The following is a 23,969-nucleotide window of genomic DNA, read 5'->3' on the forward strand; positions in this document are numbered from 1 at the left end:
CAACCTGATTGTTTTATACCTTTCCCAGTTCTTGTAACAGAGCTCGACACAGAGTAAGTGCTTAGTTAATATAATAATAATAATAGTGCAAAGACTCTATTTACACTAAGCACCATAGAAACAACAATAATAGCAGTTAATAATTATGGTATTTGTTAATCATTTATTATGTGCCATGCCTTATTCTAAGTGCTGGGGTAGATACAAGGTTGTCGCAATCATTATCCCACTTGTGGCTCAAGTCTAGGTATGGGGGAGGAGGATTTAATCCCCATTTCACAATTGAGGGAACAGACGCAGAGAAGTTAAGTGACTTGCCCATGGTCACACAACAGGCAGAGCCGGGATTAGAACCCAGGTCCTCTGACTACCAGGACTGTGCTCTTTCCACTAGGCCAAGCTCCCTCCCAATATCTCATTATTTCTCATCACAGTTACATGCTGCTGTGTGTGGCAAGAAGCACCATCCCCAGGAGATGAGGGCTTCCAGGGTCTGGTAATTCCTTCTTTATTCCTGATGCAGCCCTCATTCAGGCAGTCAATCGTATTTAATGAGCCCTTACTGTGTGCAGAGCACTATACTAAGCGCTTGGGAGAGTACAATATAATAATAAACAGACATTGCCTGCCCACAACGAGCTGGCAGTCAAGAAGGGGAGAGATCTTCCTGCCAATCATTCTGCTTGGAATTCCACCCACCACCACAGCTGATCCCGGCACAGCTGCCTCAACCGGATAGATCCTTCTCTTGTTCTAATTCATCTGATTCCCTTCGGGGAGAAGCCGGGGACTGAAATAGAGAATGATACCAAGCATGTATTACTTTCTTTTACAGCGAAAACACATTCCCGCAAATGAGAGATTCAGACTAAAGCGTGTGTGGACTATGGGGAAAGAAATATGCAGAAGAATGAAACAGTAATGGACTTCGTTGACAATTATGCAATAACGAATGCAAGAATAAAGAATCACCTCAGTCGACTCCTAGGAAAGTAAATAACTGGAGAATGACTGTAATAGGGAGGGCTGCAGTTCGATTTAGCCCTAAATTTGAGGATAATAATAATGATGACGGTATTTGTTAAGCGCTTACTATGTGCAAAGCACTGTTCTAAGCGCTGATAATAATTGTGGTTCTTAAGTGCTTACTCTGAACCATGATCTGTACTTACAGCTGAGGTAGATACAAGACAGTCAGGCTGGACACGGTCCCGCTCACACAAGGGACTCACAATCCAAGTTAGTGGAAGATTTAATTAATTAGTCAATGGCATTTATTGGGCACTTACGGTCTGCAGAACACTATACTAAGCGCTTGGGAGAGGACAATACAACAGAGTCGGTAGACACGTTCCCCGCCCACTGTGAGCTTACAGCAATGACAAAGACAAGGGGAGCATGGGGTTTGGGTGGGAAAATAAGGAGTTCCGTTTTGGACATTTTTAGTCTGAGGTGTCGGTGGGACGTACAGGTAGATGGCAGGAGGGAAGGCCGGACTGCAGAGAAGGAGAGAGGTCAGGGCTGGAAAGGAAGAATCCCCATTTTACAGATGCGGTAACTGTGACACAGAGAGCCAGGATTAAAACCCAGGTCCTCTGACTCCAGGTCTGGGCTCTTTCGACTAGGTCAGGCTGCTTCTCAGAATTAGAATTCTTTGTTCCACATCAATCTCTAGACTGAGAACTGGCATTAACAACTACAGACAGGCATGAAAACGTTATTCACCTCCACCTCCTAGAGAATAGCCAACTGGTTAACATCTCCAGGAACAGATTCCTCATTTGGGTAACACAAAAGTCGCCCTAACCTCAAAATCAAGCAATGACCTAAATTCCTCAAATTGAATAAGAAATCAGCTCCTATATCACAAACATGATGATGACTTCAGAGGGCGATACACAGGAAGTGATTTAGTTATTTATGTTAATGTCTGTCTCCCCCTCTAGACTGTGAGCTCATTAGAGGCAATGAATGTTTCTGCTTATTCTACTGAACTCTCCCAAGAGCTTAGTTCAGTGCTCTGCACATAGTAAGTGCTCAATAAATACCACTGATTGATCTGAGTAACTTCTCTTAGCACAAAAAAATTCATTCAATCCTATCTATTGAGCACTTACTGTTTGCAGAGCACCGTACTAAGCGCTTGGGAGAGTATACTATAACAATACACAGACACATTCCCTGCCCATAACATATGAAATAAATTTTAAACATTGTACTTTCCAGGGACTTTTCCATGATGTATCAAGAGAACCTTAAAAACATTTCCAAGATAATAATATTAATATCTGCCTAGTCTGTGACCCTGGGCAAGTCATAATTTCTCTGTGCCTCAGTTTCCTCATCTGTAAAATGTGGTTTAAATACTCATCCTTCATCCCCCTTAGACTGTGAGCCCCATATGGGTCAGGGAATGTGTCCAATCTAATTGCATTGTATCAACCCCAGGACTTAGCACAGAGTAACCACATAACAAAAACACAATTTGAATTTGTGTGGTGCTTTCATTTTTCCTAAATGTTCTTCCAAAGGTCATCCCATTTTATCCTCACAACATAGCCGTGAGGTAGGGAGAAGCAGATATTACCCTCCACATTTTACAGATGAGGAGAAACGGAGGTACAAAGAAGTTGCGTGACTTTCCTGAGTCCACTTGGCAGTTGAGCTTACAACCCAGGTCTCATGATTCCCAAGTCATCTCCCTTTCTTCTGGGCAAGCAGAATGATCTAGGTCTTTACTGAATAGCTCCCGAATCACAGAATTAGGAAAAAAAATAGCTTTACAGTTTCGCACACTACAACGAACAACACACCTTCTTTCTCCGACTTCTTCCTTTAACTTCATGCCAACGATTCTGTGTAAGTACGGCCATGGAAAAGAAATGCAAGTCAAAAGGGGCCGTATTCTTTCATCTCAACTTCTGGTTTGTCTCTCAGGGCAACAGCCGAGGTTTGAGAGACATAAACAAGGGGCATCTCTTGTCTTAGGAGTTCTTAAACTATTTTTTGAGGTGCTTTCATTAGTCATTTTTGTTTACCTCTGCCTACCTTTTAAAAACATGATTTATTTTCGCTATTGAAGCTAATTAATATCGGTTTCATGATGTACTTTTAAAGAAGTGGGGAGTGGGTACTTTGAATCTAGCTCTATTTCTGTACTTCTTATTCAGTACACAATCACTAAAAGTTGAATGAGGGAATACCAAAATGAAAACTTCAAGTCCATTGCTTTGAGGCAGGCACTAAGCGTATTATTCTCCTTCAACCTTGGTAGTGTGGCAAATCCATAATTTTAGGTCTGCACTGCCCGGGCTTTATGGAGCTCCAGTGGGGCAAAGTGCCAGCCTAAACTGACCATCATTTGTGAGTCTTTCAGCTGCTTAGAGATGAGAGGAAAAAAAAAATCCAGTACATTTTCTTGTAAAATCAGATACGTTTTATGGGTCTGGAACTTTTTCCAGCTAGCAAAAAAATTAAAACATGAACAGAGACCCTGGACACCTTCAATCAATTCAATCATTTACTAGAGATGTCCACCATTCGCAGTTAGAAAAAAAAAAGCAAATCGAACATCTTCAAATGACTTTTATTTCTCTTTCATGTGTCACAGTCAATTTCTGCAAAACTTCGACTCTGACCGAATGAGTTCACCTCCTGAAAATGAATCTTTACCTTACAGTAGTCATAGCTGGAGACGCGCTTGAAGGTATGAGCGATCGTTACATTTCGGTCGGAGGCATCAGAAAATGAGGGGGAAAGTCACATCTTCGTAGAATAATTTATAAAAGGCAACCAGATATTCTGAGTTACAAACTTCACATCAAAGCGGCAGTTGACTAAGTCCATTCCCCTGCCTACCTTCTTTGATGTCTTTCAACACTACCCAAAGCAGTCGACCCCCAAGAACACCCTCAGGGAAGAATCTGTGTTACTATGTACCAAAATCACTAGTAGTGCAAAAACATTGCAGATTAGCCCAGATTCAGACCGATATTACTTCCAGCCTCCTCCAACCAATGGAGCAGAAGTTTCCGATCAACCCAAGAGGGTCCTTCCTGGAGGCTTCTGGCTTCAGTTCTAGCCCAAATCTGCAGGTCACGGAGCATTGCATCCCACCCTCCCTAGCCCTAGGTTTCTCTACTCAGCTCGATTTACTTACAGTTTCATTAAGGGAAGGAAATTGCTGCTGTACAATAGCTCAGACGTCAAGCTCTAAGCCATCTGGAAGAGAGAGATTATCCCGAGCCGGAGCAGCATTCTGCCTCTCGATGTCATCTGGTGATGAAAGTAAGGACCAATGGCAGATTTTACCATCTTTCACGGCGATGCTAAGTTTTGCAGCTCTGCAAACCCTCACTGGGGAAGAGGAGTCCAAGAGACTTAAAAGCTCTGTGGAGGATTTTTCTGATGAAATACATTTGGATCCCAATATGCGGGTTGTTTTTTTTTTTTGCCACTCAGCGAGAATCATTACTAGTGCCCAGGCTGTCCCTGAAAGCACCTGGCTCTCTACCTCCAAAGCCAAATGTTCTTTGCCAAACGGAAATTTCTTAGCATGCTGTTCAATATGCAGCTGCTCTAATGCCCCGAAAATAGATTCGGTGGGGCAGAGAGATTGGGCTGACCGACGATCTTTAGAGAAGAAGAGAATTTGTTCAATGTCCCTATCTGCTGCCATTTGGAGAGTTCTCTGCAGAAAGATGGATAGCAGGACACAGTTCTGCCCTGACAACAGGATAGCCTAGTGGACTTCAACAGACCCTCTATTTGTCTATACTTTACAACTGATTCCAATGCAAGTATCTCTAAATCAGCCTTTCTGCACAGAATCCAAGCAGCTCTCTGAAGCCTTCCCCGTCAACTTGTAGAGAGTTTTCCATCGTTAAAAACATTTCCAAATGGACTGTGTCCAACCTAATTATCTTGTACCTACCCCCATCTCTTAGCACCTACAAGGGCTTAAAAAATACCATACGTCAATGGGAAAGAAAATGGTTTACCCTCAGGCCTCACTAAGATGTCTGGATCTCCTTCCTGGCAGGAAAATGGGAACTTTAGTCTCTATCAATTCTTACAAATGAGGATTCTCTCTCTCTCTCTTCATAGCTAAAGGCCACCTTTACGCCCAGTGGTTCCGAAGATGAAATATTCAGATTAGTAAAGAGACTTCTGAACATAAATCTGTTTAAAAAAATAGAATTAAGTACCTAAAAAGCCCTAGGTACATAAGATCACTAGGTTGTAAACACATTTCAATTTGAAGGGATGGCACTTGGAGGGCCAAGTATGGAAAAATCTCATTAATTCTTCATTTCTACATGACCTATGCCGAACCAGGCCAAAGAGTATTTGTGAGAGTCTGGGAGAAACTTCGTTGTACAAGCATTACACCTCTCTCAGATGCTGGGTTTGGCGTAACTCCACCCAATAAAGGGAGAAAAATGGGTACACTATGGAATGTTTTCCAAATGTTTCAGCTCTTCTGTTCCTCTGCCCCCTTTGCCAGAGGGGAAGTCAGGGCACGCTACTCTCTCTGGAGTCACTTTTGCTGTCTTGGGGCTTGGCGACTTCAGTCAGGGAGAGAGACAAGCTCATCCAGCTGAACTAGACACGGAACAGAGGGTGCCAGACATCCTAAACAACAATTTCTGGTTCTTACGAACGAACTCCTCTAGCTGCTACTTTAACCCATCAGGGTGGACCTCAGAAATTCAAAGATGCTCCACTTGGGTGTTACGGTCAGTTCTCCCAAATCAGCTTTTTGTGTGCCCCTTTACTTAGTACAAATGGGATGCTATTACACCGTCATCTCAACTCTCAAGTTGCAGAAAACCAACTCTTAAGCAATGAAGCAGACTATGCCAAACCTGTTTCTAAGACATCTTAGGTTTGGGTCAAGTGGCAAGGTGGCTGCGGTATGCCGTTCTAACAAATACACCTCTACTGGATTTCAGGTGGTTGGTTCCAAAACACCCACACAAAGATCAACAGGGGATCTCTGAGTGGCTCAGTCTCCAGATGCCAAAGAACCCACCTGGTGAGCCCACTGTTGGGTAGGGACTGTCTCTATATGTTGCCAACTTGTACTTCCCAAGCGCTTAGCACAGTGCTCTGCACACAGTAAGCGCTCAATAAATACGATTGATTGATTGATTCCAGGACTAACCACCTCTGCTGCTGTTATGAGACCGGGAAAGCACGTGGGTGACAGGAAGACAGGAGGTTGGCCTCTCTAGGAGGGCTTTACAGGGATATTTCCCTCTCTCCCACTGAGAGCACCGCCTCTTCAAAGCTAGTCAATGGACTGTATCGAGCTTGTCGGCAGCCCAAGAAGAGGGGTTTCAGAGAGGCTTCAAATCTGAGATTCCCAACAGAGGACGACCCGCCCCGGCCCGAGGCTCAGGCTCTCAACGACCACCAGATAATGGCTGTGGGGGCTGGGTGAGTGACTCCTTCGAGCAGTCGCATAACCCTAAGGGAAGCTCTCAAAAACGCTGGGGGAAACTCGAGTAAATACCGGCCCGGGAGCCGTTCGCAGGGCAGCAAGGGCGCCTGTGCTAAATGCCCGGTTGAGCGGGCGATGGCTTTAGGCCACTTTTAGCTTGGTTGCACACGGACAGCGAGGCTTGCAGCTTGGCCCAAGCCTGAGGAGTATTGCTTTGTGCGGCTTCCACCAGCAACTGCGTCTGCTCCTTGAGGCGGTCCAGTTCGACTTGGGTGGCCTGGTTCTGACGGATCAGCTCCTTGGTCTTCAGGGTGATCTCCAGCAAACCAGACCGATGCAGAACCACCAGAGTGTTCTGAAAGCGTCTGTGCTTGCTCTGCCGGGGCTCGGGGAAGGCTTCTAGGGTGCGGCGGAGTTGCCCCACGGTGGCGGGGGGGCTGCTGGGAACCGCCGGGGTCGACAGTGACACGGAGTTCTCGGCCCCTCGGCCGGAGCCGTCCACGGCTGGGGCCTCTGGGGTCAAACGGGGACCTCCGACCGAACGGCCGCCGGGCCCCGGTTGAAAGCTGGGGACGGTTCGCCGGCCCCCGCCGGCCGGCAAGGATGACGAACTCTGCCGAGCAGAGTCCTGATCGAGTCTCAGGCCCGGTGGCATGGCTGAGGGACCGGAAGGCAAGACGTTAGTCTTGGTCGGCCCGAGGGAAGACGAGCTTGTCCTGCATCTGTCCGAACAGGTCCGTTTTCGATCGCCAGCTCCCCCTCCTTCCTCTGGGGTGAGGGAAAGACTCCTCTTGCCTGGATGTGGGGCTATTTTGGTGTAGGAGTTTAAAATAGGTAGGTAGTTCCTGGAATCGCTTTTCTTCTCACCAGCGTGGAAGGAACTCACGGGAGGTGGAACAGGTGGATGAAGGAACACAAGCTGTGGCTGAGCCGAGATCACTTCAAAGGAGGGCTGGACCGTCCATGACTGGAGCTCAGACGAGCTGCTTCCCTGACAGGAAGAGAACGACATTATCATCACATGCATGTCTGCAAGACCAAAGACCAGCAAAACTTAGAAGGGGACAGCACAGAGTTCCCATCATACAAATGTCTGATCTTCTGACTCCGTTTTATGGACCCAGTCGGAAAAGAAGCCACCCTAACCGCTCATTCCAATGACTTGCTACTCGGATGTCTAAACCCTGAAAGAACTCAGGGAAGGAAATTTGATTTTCACTCTTTAGACTGCTTTCCTAATGGAAAATGGGATAGAATTTTTTTTTTTTTTTACTGTAAAGCTTTCCTAAGAGTGTTTAAAAAAAACAAACGAAAAAAGAAAATATGATCAAATTTTCTGATGCCAGGATAAAAAAAATCTTATAGTGTCAGAACGATGGAATTATGACTTTGGACCTAAGAGTGATTTTATTTACCCTCACGTGACACTTATCTCGCCTTCAAATTGTCACAAAATTTGACAGAGAAATTGAATAAGAGTAATGGGCAGCAGAATTTGGTCCCTTAATTAGGCTGGAGAAACCTGACAGGCATACAGTCACTTTAAGAATTGTTGCTCATCGAACTGTTTAAGAGCACAGACTCAAGTGGTGAGTGTATGTGGATCAGAATATAGCAGCTTACCCCTTTCCTAACCCATGATATCCCATTTGGCTCTGGCGCAGCCCAAGGATTCGCCTCCAGCCCGGAATGGTTCCACGTCTGACCCAACTTCAGACCATAATAACAGCCACAACGATAATAATCAAAATATTTGTGCTACTGGTGAAATGCTTACTACGTTCCAAGCACTCTGCTAAGTGCTGGCGTAGACACAATACAATCAGATCCGGTGATTCTAGTCCCAAGGTTGTTGGGAGCCTGGAGAGGTGAAGATTAGAGCCAAGATATCCGATATATAATAAGTATTATTATTATAATTATACTTGAGCAATTACAATGTGCTGAGCACCGTTCTAAGCACTACAGTAGATACAAGTTAATCGGGTTGGACAGAGTCCCTGTCCCACATGGGGCTCACGCTCTTAATCCCCATTTTACAGATGAGAGAACTGAGGCTCAGGGAAGTGAAGTGACTTGTCCCAGCTTACACAGCAGATACGTGGCAGAGCGCAGATTAGAACCCAGGTCCTTCCGAGTCCCCGGTCCGTGCTCCATCCACTAAGCCACGCTACTTCTCATTCTTAGCAATATGGCCCTGGATCAGCAAACGCAACTTAGATCCGGCCCTGCCAGGACCATCTGGACCAGAGACAAATCGGTGCCAGCCAAGTGACTCAATTCCCCACATCCCTCGAAATGGGTCAGAGGGAGGCCAGTCTCTGGGGGTGAGCAAGCGGGATAAACAATACAGGTCTGCTTGCCTTGATGCATTCTTCTCCTCTGCAGTCACAGGCCCTCCAAACCCATTCATTTCACACAACTGATTTTTTTCATCTGCTTACTAATGCGGCTGTTTGGCTTTTGGCGTCAATGGATGTTTGATTTATTGTGTTTATGAGATTTTAAGACGTGCATCCTTCGTAACAGGGTCGCTCCAAGACAAAACAAATTAAAATTCACGAAAATAGCAACAACTGATTGGTCGGTGTCTCATCACTAACGACTGGAAAAGATAATACTATTTCAGTTTTAAAATGCCCTTCATTCTACAATATGAAAGAACTTGGGTTGGGTGAGTGACTTGAAATCAGTTCAGTTTATAGAATGCCCCAGCATTCTTATTTTCTGGTACGTCCCAGCAATCTTCCTAGCATTTATTGGAAGAATACATAGCTGCTGGAAAAAAAATTTTCAGATCACAGCCCTACATTACCGTTAACCTTCCAGAACTGCTGGCCAGGCTCTGCAACGTGGGGAACATACATGAGAGTATACAACGCCCACAGCGACAGTGGACTGAGAGAGCGAAAGTTAGGGAGAAAAAGAAACAAAGAAAAAGACAAGAGGAAAAGGCAGTGACGACGGATCAGGAGCATTTCATTACATTTTATTTACTTCTTCTGCTCTTCTTTTTCACACCGAAGCGTGCCGGAGCATATTAAAAAAAAAAACAAATTCCCTTCGGTAAGCCACTTTGCTACAATTCAATTTGGGCTCCTAGGAAAGAATTAGGTAATGGGGAAAATTCAGATGCTTCAGACCTCCCAGACACCTGCTTCTTTTTGCTCTTCAATTCTGCTGATCTGCTGCTCCACCACAACTTATTCAACCACCAAATTGGACACACGCTGGACCTCATCATCATCTCTTATCAACATTAGTCACTGTTCCATTTCTAACCTCACCATCTCTGATATTCCACTCTTTGTTCACAACCCTTTAACCTGCCTCTCCTGCATTCTTCCTCCTGCCCAAAAACTCTTCTCTCTTTGCACACAGAAGTCCAGTCTCTTGGCCTCTCCCAGGCCACCAATTGATCATACCAACCATACGCTTCCTGTATGCATAGCACTGCTCAGAGCGCTTGGGAGAGTGCAAAATAACAGAGTTGGTAGGCACGTTCCCTGCCCACAACGAGCCTCCAGTCTAGAGGGCACCGTGGCCCATCTGGATCCCCTTCTCACCCTCTCCAATCTTGAGGCACAAATCCACACCCTTAACTTGGCCCTGTCCACTGCTGTCCTCACTCTCACCTCTGCTGTCCCTCTGACGATGTCACATCACCGTCCAGGCAGCCCTGGATCGCCTCCGCGGTCTGCTCTTTGTATTCATGTCACAGAGCACTACTGGTAGAAATCCGGGTAGCAGTCTGACTTCAGCCACTTCGAACTTCTGCTTCCTCATCACGACTACCTTCTCTTCTGCTCGGCAGTTCTGCTTCTCCTCCCTCAACAACTTCTCAGGCTCCTTCTCAGTCTCTTTCGTGGGCTCCTCCGCTGCCTCCCACCAACTGTGGGAATGCCTCAAGGTTCAGTCTGGGTCCCCTATTTTTTCACATAAACCCACTCCCTTGGAGAACGCATTAGCTCCCACAACTTCAATTACCATGCCTATGCGGATGATTCCCAAATCTACCTCTCCAACCCTTACCTCCTTCCTTTTCATCGTTTCCTCCTGCCTTCGGGTCATCTCTACGTAGATGTCCTGCTGACACCTCAAACTCAACATGCCCAAAAGAGAACTCTTCATCTTCCCACCCGAACTCTGTCCTCCCCATATCTGTAGAAAACACCACTATCCTCCCCATCTCATAAGCCCGTAAACTTGAATCATCTTTCGTTCAACAGGCACATTCGATCTGTGGTCAAATCCAGTCAGTTCTACCTTCACTACATGCTAAAATATCCACCCTTTATCCTCCATCCGAGTCGCAACTAAGCTGATCCTAGCACTTATCATATCCCGTCTTGATTACGACATCAGCCCGTTCACCGACCTTACTATCCCCCTCACCACTCTAGTTCTTACTTCACTCTGCTGGACTACTTTTCTAAAAAACTGTTCAGTCCACGTCTTCCTACACCTCAAGAACTTCCAGTGGTTGCCCATCCACCTCCACATCAAAGAGAAACTCCTTACCACTCAGCTCGCCCCCGCTGATCATCTACTACGGCCCAGCCCGTATGCCTCGCTCCTCTAACAGCAACCTGCTCACTTTTCCTCCATCTCATCTATCTCCCCAGCAACCCCTTGCCAACATCCTCCCTTTGGTCTAAAACTCCCTCCCTCCTCAAAACCCACCGCATCTCCTCTAAGAGTCTTTCCTTGATTAAGGCTTTATTTCCCCTACTCCCTCTCATCACCATCATCATCAACAATATTTATTGAGCGCTTACTGTGCGCAGAGCACTGAACTAAGCACTCGGGAGAGTCCCATGTGTCCCCTGCCCACAACGAGCTTACGGTCTCCCTTCTGTGTCGCTGATGCACTTAAATCTGCACTCTTTCATCACTTGATATTCACCTCACCCCCAGCCCTGCAGATCTTGGCCAGAGTTAGTAATGGGTTAACAGCTCTCTGAGGAAAATCATGGGGTTCCATCTCAAGTGACGTGAGCCAGGCTCTTTTCCCTGAAGGAGAACAATAAAAACGTTCTGCTCTTCCGCAGTCAAGTCAATTCGGAATTCCTCATTTCCTGTCCGAAACTAAGGAGTCACGCTCCAGCGTGGCAGTGAAATGGCTATTGGATTTCAGTACCCGAGGTACGTCCATTTCTTTGCTCGGCACCTGATTCCTGCTGAACAAAACTAAAGCCCTGCTGGGCCTTTTAGACTGTGAGCCCACTGTTGGGTAGGGACTGTCTCTATATGTTGCCAACTTGTACTTCCCAAGCGCTTAGTACAGTGCTCTGCACATAGTAAGCGCTCAATAAATACGATTAATTGATTGATTGATTGGACCAGGGGGACCAAACGGACAGACTTAAAATGCTTAAGAATTACAGTCCAAGACAATTGGTGTCAAAATCATAGTTTCTAACGGTACCGATCATTACAAGGTTAACACATTCATTCATTCACTCATTCAATCATATTTATTGAGCGCTTACTGTGTGCAGAGCACGGTACTAAGCGCTTGGGAAGTACAAGTCAGCAACATATAGGGATGGTCCCGACACAACAACGGGCTCACAGTCTAGAAGGGAGAGACAGATATCAAAACAAGTAGACAGGTGTCAAAACTGTCAGAATAGAATTATAGCTATATGCACATCCCATTCGCCTCATAAGGCAATTATCTATCAGAGGTGCACTTCTAATACCTCACCTTGGCACAGAGGACAGAAGAAAAAGAAAGCACCAGATCACAAGCCTTTATTATATCTGGTTTTCTTTTAAATCAGCAAAACTTCCTAAAGAAAAAAAAAAGGAGGTGGTGGGGTGGGAGGGAGGAGAAAAGGATTTTCTGTACTCAGGGAAGAATGCCCACATCAGCAGAGAAAAGGATTACAGCGATAATTTAAACTCAGAAATCTCCTACGTAGGCCTTACCTGTTTGACCAAGACGTTTTTCATGACAACCATGGGGGACAGGGCTGGGAAGGAACTGCTTCCGACGTCGGGGTTCTGCAGAGACCCATCATCTCCAGTCCAGCCCAGCGGGTTCAGCGTGTCTTCCGTGTCCATCTGCTCGGCACAGCTGAGGCATTCTGAGCTCCCGTCTGATGGGTAGAAAGGTAGAAAGAGTCAAGACTCGAGGATTTTGTCACCTAAGGTTCTTCCTAAAGTGCAGGGTGCCCACTGACTGCTTGGCAGTCTCAGTGTGGACTGAATTTGGGGGTTTAAGCAGGTTCCTTTGGCCAGTAATCTGTGTCAAAACGGTCACCGCTAACTTGGTATCAGCTGGATGTCCAAACACCACTTCGACTGGGCCCCAAGATTGAATCTGTGGGTAGTTGGCTCCCTTGGGACACTTTTAAGCACTTAGTACAATGCTCTGCACACAGGGAGCATTCAATAAATACGTTTGAACGAATGTTCCTGAGGGAGACCTAGGACAGCTATTCAGCAGGCAGCACTGCTGGCCCAAAAGAATCAGTTTTCCCAGCACAAAATGCATGGCCATGCACAAAACACACCTGCATACAAGTGAAGTTACAAAGCAGTGAGGCTCCTAGGATTATTTAAAATTCGGGCAACCATCTACAAGTTACTGCTGGCAAACGACTAGTTATCGGAGGAGAGACTTTCTGTGCACTGATTTTAGAATTAAACGCCAACAGACTGGAGGAAATGACTGTCAATATTTTGGTGGCGGTCAATATTTTCAATGTTTTAGTCCCTCTACCTGCTTCCAAATTGGCTTACCCTCTCATTGACAACAGCTTGCTACAGGCCGGTAAGGAACAGCGCTCGTCCCTAATCTGCCTGATTTTGGGGAACCTCACAGAAGTGTCTCAAAGTGGCAGTGGGGAAAACACCATAAGCAGCGCGGCTCAGTGGAAAGAGCCCGGGCTTTGGAGTCAGAGGTCATGGGTTCAAATCCCGGCTCCGCCGTTTGTCAGCTGTGTGACTTTGGGCAAATCACTTAACTTCTCTGGGCCTCAGTTACCTCATCTGTAAAATGGGGATTAAGACTGTGAGCCCCACGTGGGACACCCTGATCACCTTGTAACCTCCTCAGCGCTTAGAACAGTGCTTTGCACATAGTAAGCGCTTAATAAATGCCATTATTATTATTGTTATGTGGGTAAAAACCAAAATTTTCTATAGAATCGCTTTCTGAAAATATGCCTGTACCATGCAGACACAGTAGGCTCAGAGTTTAAGCTATAAAATGCAGCCTCTCTGGTTGTACTGTGACTACGTTAGGATAACTGTTTTAGAATTCAAATATTTTCCAATTGTTACTTGCTCCAAATAGGGGCCTTACCCAATAAGCAATAGAAGACAACTGTTGAGAGCCACAAGATTTGGATTTTGCAAGCTCACTATTACGGCCGACTTGGAGAATTAGCAGATACATGTTTTCCAACCTGAGAATCCGGAATCCTTGTCCGATTCAGCCGTGGCCAGGCTGAAATGGCGAGCCAGTTGTTTCATTTCCATCACTTTTCCCAGCTTGGCCAGAAGTCTCCTGGGACTCTCTCTGGATGGATTTTTTCTCTCCATGACTTCACATTGCCGCAGCAGGACTCATCAACCCTTTCTCCGTCGGGATTGCCCTGGGATGATTACGAGATAAGACATCAGGTCCTAAGGAGGGAATCTCAATGGTGCAGAGCAGATCAGGCACATAAAGACAACTGACCCTTCTTAGCTCTGGTCTGTCTTCTCGGTGGTTTAGTTGACCAAAGCCTGAATTCTCTAACATCTTTGGCCCATTAGTTTCAATGGCACTTTTCCATCTCATTGGAATCAGTGGTGTGCCTGCTTTGGGCAGAGCCCTAGACTAGGTTCCGCCTTCAGATAAACAAACTTCTAATACCATTCCAAATTCAGGTCCTACATGTGACAAATTCAGTAAAAACTTGGTGTTGTCTCATGCCGAACGACAGCGACACCCAGGACACATCTCTCCCAGAACGCCCCGCTTTCCATCTGCAATCGTGCTGGTAGTGCATCCATAAGAGTTTTCTTGGTAAAAATCCGGAAGCGGCTTACCACTGCCGCCTTCCGTGTTGTAAACTCATCTCCGCCCTCGACTCTCTCCTGTGCCGCTGCTGCCAAGCATGGGTGAGTTTCGACTCGCAGCAGATTGCCTTCCACTCTGCCCAAGCTAAGAATGAAATGGGTAGGCCTCTGCTTGACTCTCCCTCCCATAGCCGAGACTGGTAGAGTACTGGAAACTCTCCGGGTGCGACCCTGAGAGGGGAAAAACCTTAGTAGGGCACTAAAAAAGTTACTGTTTATTAGACACCATACCAAATGACCTCCTGCCCACTTCAAGGAGAAAAGTCTTGGCTTGGAGAGCACTAAAGAGCAAGGTCCCTGCTTCACGGTATGGCTACTGCACTTCTCCACGTGTTTTCCAAGTCTTCTGGCAGCATATCAATCAATCAATCAATCGTATTCATTGAGCGCTTACTGTGTGCAGAGCACTGTACTAAGCGCTTGGGAAGCACAAGCTGGCAACACATAGAGACGGTCCCTACCCAACAGTGGGCTCACAGTCTAGAAGGGGGAGACAGAGAACAAAACAAAACATATTAACAAAATAAAATAAGTAGAATAGATATGTACAAGTAAATAAATAGAGTAATATGTAATAGAGTAATATAGAGTAATATGAGTAAAATGTCCTTCCTCACGTAATCAGGATAGGTTAAGAAAAAGCGGGGACAGTTTTTTTTATGGTATTTGTTAAGGGCTTACTATGCGTCAGGCTGGGGATGATGTAAGTTAATCAGGCCCAATACAGTCCCTGCCCCATATGGGGTTCCCAGTCCAAGTATGAGGGAGGACAGGTATTGAATCTCCGTTTTGCAGTTGAGGAAAGTGAGGCACAGAGAAGTTAAGTGACTTGTCCAAGGTCCCCCAGCATGGAAGTGGCAGAGCTGGGATTAGAGCGCACGTCCTCTGGCTCCCGGGCCCGTGCTTTACCCACTAAGCCACTCTAGGATAAGTAAAGCAGGCTCAGCACCCCAAAAACAGCTTCAGTGATGCTCTTTGGGAAGACCGATAAGGAGTGATTGCTAGGGCTCCAGGATTCTGCGGCATTTCTCATGCTCTCTTCCCCTCTCTCCTCCGGCACAGCCACTGTTCCTGTGCCAAAGGAGAGGCCCAGGGCGATGGGACAGGGTAGGAGACCCAGGAATAGCAGAGGGGCCTGAAAAGCAGCGACACAATCGGCACTGAGAGACATGTGATCCCCGGAGCTGCAAAGAAAAGCCAAAATTCCCGGCCTGAATGGACTTCTGGGCCAGCCCAAGTACAGGGGGTGGTCGATGCCTGCAGTAGAGGCTGAGAACAACCTAGATACAGTTATCTCAAGAGACCTCTCCAGTGATCAGCACTAAAAAAAAAAACCACCACCACAACAAAAAACCCAACAAAGAGGTACTGTCAGATCGGCCCTACAGAGCAGAGAGAAGACTGCTTTCGTAGGAAGAATAGAACTTGATTAAGAAAAATGGCAAAACTTCCTAAAAGGGCAGTGCGTGGGTGTTTGTGCACACAAAGCCTCACTCCAATTATGAAGTCCTTTAATTCAGAACCCATTCATAACTCTATCCCTTTGTCCTGTTGAATGGGTAGAAATATGCATTGTATCTGGCATAGACTGTAATTCCATGCTTAATCATTTATGCTGTTGCAAGACTAGTGGCAAAAATCACCAACTCATCAAGAAGCACGGAGAAAGTCCGGGCCACGAGAAAAAAAGAAGTGAATGCCAGAGAGGGGCCCAGTATGGGCATGTCCTATTCAGATTCTTTCGGAAGGAAGAAATTAACAGGAAGCAGTTCAGTCAGATTGAGTCCAGTGGAATTTAAAATTAGAGAATACTTATTTAATTATTTAATGAAGGGCCTTCTGAGGTAAAGCGACAGGCTTCTATCTACTCAATTTATTTCCAACTATCAAGAATACTAAGCCTACTCCTGCCTTTTTATTCATGGGCAAAATAGGAAGTAAGAATGTCATTTCTTGAGAGAAACTGTCTGCTTAATTGCTGTGAAGTATGACAGCTTGGATGACCCAGATAGAACGGGGGACCAAAATGTATAATTGTATCTCTAATTAAATCAGGAATCCTTTTGTGTGAAATCTAACGGTTGTGCACATTTTCATTTTCTTGCAAAGAACACTGTCAGCAAGTTAATTAGAAGGCTCTTCCAAATGGAAGCAAATGTGTCTGATGAGTGGTCAGCCAGACTAATTTACAGATGCAAATGCAGATTTGAGATTAAGGAGGCAGCACCTTGGCTCGTTCTACTCCACCGGTAAAAATGCGCAGCCGACAGTCCTACGTTATCAAGTAAGAGTATTTTCTACTTGTTTTTCAGGGTATTTTCAGGGTATTTCCATGCACCAGGCTCTGCACTAAGCACAGGGGTGGTAATTATGTTGACTTCAGTCCATTTCCTACACGAGGCTCATGGTCTTCATCACCATTTTACATATGAGGTAAGTGAGGCACAGGGAAGTGAAATGACTTGCCTGAGGGCATACGGCAGCAGACCGGTGGCAGAGTGGGATTAGAACCCAGGTCCTCTGATACCTGGGCCTGTGCTTCAATGACTAGGCCAAGGTGGTTCCCAGGTGTAAAACCCTGTATTAAGCACTTGGAAAAGAGCACCACTGATGTTTGAGACCTGATCGACAATCCATATTGGAGACACGGTCCCTTCCCACAAGGAGCTTTCAAAATAAAGCGGGACCAGCTACGTAATCACTCACAGATAAGAGGAAGAAGTGAATGGATATATAAAATGATATGTACCGAAGTGCAAAGTAAAGCTTTGAGTGGGAAGTGCAGAGATGAAAAACGTACTTCCGAAAAACAGAGCCCTTTTTTCACAGAAGGGTCGAGAGGGCAAAGTGGTTATGGAGTTTTATAAGCTTTTGAATGTAGAGTGAGCACGGGAGAACACAAAAAAACACCCTGGGTTTGATTCTGCCTCTTCCACAGCGTTTACTATGTGCCAAGTGCTGAGGCAGATCCAGGGGAATCAGGTTGTCCCACGTGGGGCTCACGCTTTTAATCCCCATTTTACAGGTGAGGTAACTGAGGCACAGAGAAGGTAAGCCACTTGCCCAAGGTCACACAGCTGACTCCCAAGCCTGTGCTCTTTCCATTAAGCCATTCTTCCATTCTTTTAGACTGTGAGCCCACTGTTGGGTAGGGACTGTCTCTATATGTTGCCAACTTGTACTTCCCAAGCGCTTAGTACAGTGCTCTGCTCACAGTAAGTGCTCAATAAATACAATTGATTGATTGATTAAGCCACTCTGCTTCACTTTACTCCACTGGGGCCTAGAAGAGCCTTCCAATCTTGAGATCCACTCCAGCTCACAAGAGGTGCAAAGCTTTCTTCAAATCCCCAGCTGCCTAGAGCCTAATAATAATAATAATACTAACAATAATAATATTGGTATTTGTTAAGCGCTTACTATGTGCAAAGCACTGTTCTAAGCGCTGGGGTAGGTACAAGGTAATCAGGTTGTCCCATGAGGGGATCACAGTCTTCATCCTCATTTTACAGATGAGGGAACTGAGGCCCAGAGAAGTGGAGTGACTTGCCCAACCTCACACAGCTGACAAGTGGCGGAGCCGGGATTTGAACCCACGACCTCTGACTCCAAAGCCCGGGCTCTTTCCACTGAGCCACGCTGCTTCCACTGTCCGCATCAGCTCACCTCCTCCAGGAGGCCTTCCCAGACTGAGCCCCCTTTTTCCTCTCCTCCTCCCCACCCCCCCAGCCCTACCTCCTTTCCCTCCCCACAGCACTTGTATATATTTATACAGATTGATTACTCTATTTTACTTGTACATACTTACTATTCTATTTATTTTGTTAATGATGTGCATAGGGCCATAATTCTATTTGTTCTGACGATTTTGACAACGCTCTACATGTTTTGTTCTGTTGTCTGTCTCCCCCTTCTAGACTGTGAGCCCGTTGTGGGGTAGGGACCGTCTCTCTATGTTGCTGACTTGTACTTCCCAAGTGCTTAGTCCAGTGCTCTGCACACTGTAGGCGTTCAATAAATACTATTGAATGAATGTATTTTACCTGTACATACTTACTATTCTAATTATTTTGTTAATGATGTGCATTTGACCATAATTCTATTTGTTCTGACGATTTTGACACCTGTCTACATGTTTTGTCTGTTGTCTGTCTCCCCCTTCTAGACTGTGAGCCCGTTGTGGGGCAGGGACCGTCTCTCTACGTTGCCGACTTGTACTTCCCAAGCGCTTACTCCAGTGCTCTGCACACAGTAAGCGCTCAATAAATACGATCGAATGAATGAATTTATTTTACTTGTACATATTTACCATTCTATTTATTTTGTTAATGATGTGCACGGAGCTATAATTCTATTTGTTCCGACAGTTTTGACACCTGTCTACATGTTTTGTTGCCTGCCTCCCCCTTCTAGACTGCGGGCCCGTTGTGGGGTAGGGACCGTCTCTCTACGTTGCCGACTTGGACTTCCCAAGCGCTCTGCACACAGTAAGCGCTCATTAGATACGATTGAATGAATGAATGAATGAATGAATCAGCTGCACAAATCGGCTTAGGCCTCTCCTGGGCAGTGCCAACCTGGGCCCCGGATTGTGACGGGCAGGCTGCCAATGCAGTGGAAACCTTCACGCAACAAGGACAGCCACGGATATCAACTGCCACCTGTGCCCTTGGCGCTACCCACCTGGAGGGTGCCCCCAAAACAGGCCCTTCCCCACCCCCAAGCCTCCCCCATTTCCCACCCCGCTACACCTGACATTGGGAGCCCCGACACTCCTTCGGGCCTCTGGCTGCTCTCCCCCTGCCAGGCCCCAGATCCATTCATTCATTCATTCAATCGTATTTATTGAGCGCTTACTGTGTGCAGAGCATTGGACTAAGCGCTTGGGAAGTACAAGTCAGCAACATAGAGAGACGGTCCCTACCCAACAGCGGGCTCACAGTCTAGAAGGGGGAGACAGACAACAAAACATGTGGACAGGTGTCATCAGAATAAACAGAAGTAAAGCTAGATGCACATCATTAACAAAATAAATAGTAAATATGTACAAGTAAAATAGAGTAATAAATCTGTACAAACATATATACAGGTGCTGTGGGGAGGGGAAGAGGAAAGAAGGGGGCTCAGTCTGAGAAGGCCTCCTGGAGGAGGTGAGCTCTCAGTAGGGCTCTCTGAGTTCTTCGTTCCACCTTCCAGAAGACAGGTGACTCAGAGCAAGAGATAGAAGACTTGGTGATAGCAGTGGGTAGGAATCCTGCATTTAAAAATCAATCAATCAATCGTATTTATTGAGCGCTTACTGTGTGCAGAGCACTGTACTAAGCGCTTGGGAAGTACAAGTTGGCAACGTATAGAGACAGTCCCTACCCAACAGTGGGCTCACAGTCTAAAACGGGGAGACAGAGAACAAAACCAAACATACTAACAAAATAAAATAAATAGAATAGATATGTACAAGAAAAATGAATAAATAAATAGAGTAATAAATATGTACAAACATATATACAGGTGCTGTGGGGAAGAGAAGGAGGTACGGAGGTAAGATCCAGTTTTGTTTTGTTGTGTTGTGTCTCCCCCTTCTAGACTGTGGGCCCATTGTCGGGTGGGGACCATCTCCATATGTTGCCGACTTGTAATAATAATAATAATGATGGCATTTATTAAGCTCAGAACAGTGCTTGGCACATAGTAAGTGCTTAAAAAATACCATTATTATTATTATTATTATTCTTCAAGCGCTTAGTACAGTGCTCTGCACACAGCAAGCGCTCAATAAATATGATTGATGATTATTTGGGGAGGGCTGGCCGCACTGGACACGCTAATAATGATAATAATGATGGCATTTATTAAGCGCTTACTATGTGCCAAGCATTGTTCTAAGCACTGGGGTGGTTACAAGGTGATCAGGTTGTCCCACGGGAGGCTCACAGTCTTAATCCCAGACTGAGCCCCCTCCTTCCTCTCCCCAGCCTTACCTCCTTCCCCTCCCCACAGCACAGCACCTGTATATATGTTTGTACAGTTTTATTACTCTATTTTACTTGTAAATATTTACTATTCTATTTATTTTATTTTGTTAATATGTTTTGTTTTGTTGTCTGTCTCCCCCTTCTAGGCTGTGAGCCCGCTGTTGGGTAGGGACTGTCTCTGTATGTTGCCAACTTGTACTTCCCAAGCGCTTAGTACAGTGCTCTGTACACAGTAAGTGCTCAATAAATACAATTGCTCTGCTCACAGTAAGTGCTCAATAAATACGAGTGAATGAATAATCCCTATTTTACAGAAGAGGTAACTGAGGCCCAGAGAAGTTAAGTAACCTGCTCAAAGTCACACGGCTGCCAATTGGCAGAGCTGGGATTTGAACCCATGACCTCTGACTCCAAAGCCCAAGCGCCTAGTACAGTGCTCTGCACACACTAAGCGCTGTGAGCCCGTTGTTGGGTAGGGGCCGTCTCTGTATGTTGCCAACTTGTACTTCCCAAGCGCTTAGTACAGTGCTCTGCACACAGTAAGCGCTCAATAAATACGATTGAATGAATAAGCCCCATTTTACAGAAGAGGTAACTGAGGCCCAGAGAAGTTAAGTGACCTGCCCAAAGTCACACGGCTGCCAATTAGCAGAGCTGGGATCTGAACCCATGACCTCTGACTCCAAAGCCCAAGCGCTTAGTACAGTGCTCTGCACACACTAAGCACTGTGAGCCTGTTGTTGGGTAGGGGCAGTCTCTGTATGTTGCCAATTTGTACTTCCCAAGCGCTTAGTACAGTGCTCTGCGCACAGTAAGCGCTCAATAAATACGATTGAATGAATACTCCCCATTTTACAGAAGAGGTAATTGAGGCCCAGAGAAGTTAAGTGACTTGCCCAAAGTCACACGGCTGCCAATTGGCAGAGCTGGGATTCGAACCCATGACCTCTGACTCCAAAGCCCAAGCGCTTAGCACAGTGCTCTGCACCCAGTAAGCGCTCAACACGATTGGATGAATAATCCCCATTTTACAGAAGAGGTAACTGAGGCCCAGGGAAGTTAAGTGACTTGCCCAAAGTCACACGGCTGCCAATTGGCAGAGCTGGGATTCGAACCCATGACCTCTGACTCCAAAGCCCAAGCGCTTAGTGCAGTGCTCTGCACACAGTAAGCGCTCAATACGACTGAATGAATAATCCCCATTTTACAGAAGAGGTAACTGCGGCCCAGAGAAGTTAAGTGACTTGCCCAAAGTCACACGGCTGCCAATTGGCAGAGCTGGGATTCGAACCCATGACCTCTGACTCCAAAGCCCAAGCGCTTAGTGCAGTGCTCTGCACACAGTAAGCGCTCAATACGACTGAATGAATAATCCCCATTTTACAGAAGAGGTAACTGCGGCCCAGAGAAGTTAAGTGACTTGCCCAAAGTCACACGGCTGCCAATTGGCAGAGCTGGGATTTGAACCCATGACCTCTGACTCCAAAGCCCAAGCGCTTAGCACAGTGCTCTGCACACAGTAAGCGCTCAATACGATTGAATGAATACCCATTTTACAGAAGAGGTAACTGAGGCCCAGGGAACTTAAGTGACCTGCCCAAAGTCACACGGGTGCCAATTGGCAGGGCTGGGATTCGAACCCATGACCTCTGACTCCGAAGCCCAAGCGCTTAGTACAGTGCTCTGCACACAGTACGCGGTCAGTACGATTGAATGAATAATCCCCATTTTACAGAAGAGGTAACTGAGGCCCAGGGAAGTTAAGTGACCTGCCCAAAGTCACACGGCTGCCAATTGGCAGGGCTGGGATTCGAACCCATGACCTCTGACTCCAAAGCCCAAGCGCTTAGCACAGTGCTCTGCACACAGTAAGCGCTCAGTACGATTGAATGAACAATCCCCATTTTACAGAAGAGGTAACTGAGGCCCAGGGAAGTTAAGTGACTTGCCCAAAGTCACACGGCTGCCAATTGGCAGGGCTGGGATTCGAACCCATGACCTCTGACTCCAAAGCCCAAGCGCTTAGTACAGTGCTCTGCACACAGTAAGCGCTCAATAAATAGGACTGAGTGAATGCAGCCCTTGTTTCTTGGGACTGCTTTTTTTCTTCCTGCTCCTTGGCCCTTCCTTTTCCCCGCCTCCTCTTCCTCCTCCCCTGCCCATCTTCTCCTATTTCATTCCCTCAGCCGTACTTATTGGGCGCCGAGCACTGTAGTAAGCGCTCCCTTTCCCCCCCCGGGCCCGGCCTCGCTTACCTCAGGCCGGGGTCGCCCCTCACGACCGCAGGCCGCAGGGCGGTCTGCGCATGCGCACGGCGCCCCCCGCCGCACCATGACAACCTCCTCCCGCCTCCGCGGGCACGTGACGCCGCCGGAGGTCCGCGGCACCATGAAGAAAGACCGCCCGCGTTCCTAGAGTGGCCCGATCCGAGAGGCCCTCTCTACCCTGCTCCCCTCTCATTCGCTCGCCGAGAGGCGCTTCCGCCTTCGATGCCCCGCCCCCTCGCCCCATGAGTGGCGCGGGCGTGACCACCTACCTAACGGAACAGCGTTTGGATGTTGAAAGCTCGTCCCTCTCCCCCCGAAGGACGGCTGTCTGTCTCTATGGCAACATCAGCAGACGGCTCAGCGCGCCTGTCTTTGCGCACGCGCAGTTGCCTTTGGCCGCCATCTTGTAAGGAGCTGAGAACTTAGTAATAATAAAAACAATAATAATAATAATAATAATGGTATTTGTTAAGCTCTTATTATGTGCAAAGCACTGTTCTAAGCGCTGGGGATGCTACAAGGTGATCAGATTGTCCCTGGGGGGCTCACAGTCTTAATCCCCATTTTACGGATGAGGTAACTGAGGCACAGGGAAGTTAAGTGACTTGCCCAAAGTCACACAGTTGACAATTGGTGGAGCTGGCTGCCATCTTGTAAGGAGCTGAGAACTTAGTATAATAATAATAATAATAATAATGGTATTTGTTAAGCGCTTGCTATGTGCAAAGCACTGTTCTAAGCGCTGGGGAGGTAACAAGGTGATCAGGTTGTCCCATGGGGGGCTCACAGTCTTAATCCCCATTTTACAGATGAGGTAACTGAGGCACAGGGAAGTTAAGTGACTTCCCCAAAGTCACACAGCTGACAATTGGTGGAGCTGCCATCTTGTAAGGAGCTGAGACCTTAGTAATATAATAATAATAATAATAATAATAATAATAATAATAGTATTTGTTAAGCGCTTACTATGTGCAAAGCACTGTTCTAAGCGCTGGCGAGGTAACAAGATGATCAGGTTGTCCCATGGGGGGCTCACACTCTTAATCCCCATTTTACAGATGAGGTAACTGAGACACAGGGAAGTTAAGTGACTTGCCCAAAGTCACACAGCTGACAATTGGCGGAGCTGCCATCTTGTAAGGAGCTGAGAACTTAGTAATAATAATAATAATAATGGTATTTGTTAAGCGCTTACTACGTGCAAAGCAC

At 46.5% G+C, this 23,969-nt stretch overlaps 1 protein-coding gene across 1 annotated transcript; it reads right to left on the reverse strand.

Moving 5' to 3' along the window:
• Positions 1–3,567: 3,567 nt before the first annotated feature.
• Positions 3,568–22,788, reverse strand: CIPC (CLOCK interacting pacemaker). Its single transcript, XM_038765415.1, has 4 exons — positions 22,749–22,788; positions 13,864–14,052; positions 12,380–12,549; positions 3,568–7,436 (listed from the first exon to the last, which is right to left on the reverse strand). The coding sequence occupies exons 2-4, from the start codon at positions 13,997–13,999 to the stop codon at positions 6,558–6,560; spliced, it is 1,185 nt and encodes a 394-aa protein (XP_038621343.1). The 5' UTR covers positions 14,000–14,052; positions 22,749–22,788; the 3' UTR covers positions 3,568–6,557.
• Positions 22,789–23,969: the final 1,181 nt, after the last annotated feature.

This window comes from Tachyglossus aculeatus, chromosome 1, assembly GCF_015852505.1.
Source record: "Tachyglossus aculeatus isolate mTacAcu1 chromosome 1, mTacAcu1.pri, whole genome shotgun sequence".
In the NCBI taxonomy this organism is placed as follows: Eukaryota; Metazoa; Chordata; class Mammalia; order Monotremata; family Tachyglossidae; genus Tachyglossus; species Tachyglossus aculeatus.

What these genes read in the sequence shown, in the direction of transcription:
- CIPC (XM_038765415.1), bottom strand. Translation starts at nt 13,999, where the DNA reads ATGGAGAGAAAAAATCCATCCAGAGAGAGTCCCAGGAGACTTCTGGCC. An exon ending in CAAGGATTCCGGATTCTCAG is followed by an intron (nt 12,550 to 13,863) that starts GTTGGAAAACAT and finishes TCTACCCATCAG; the next exon opens with ACGGGAGCTCAGAATGCCTC. An exon ending in AAAACGTCTTGGTCAAACAG is followed by an intron (nt 7,437 to 12,379) that starts GTAAGGCCTACG and finishes TCTTCCTGTCAG; the next exon opens with GGAAGCAGCTCGTCTGAGCT.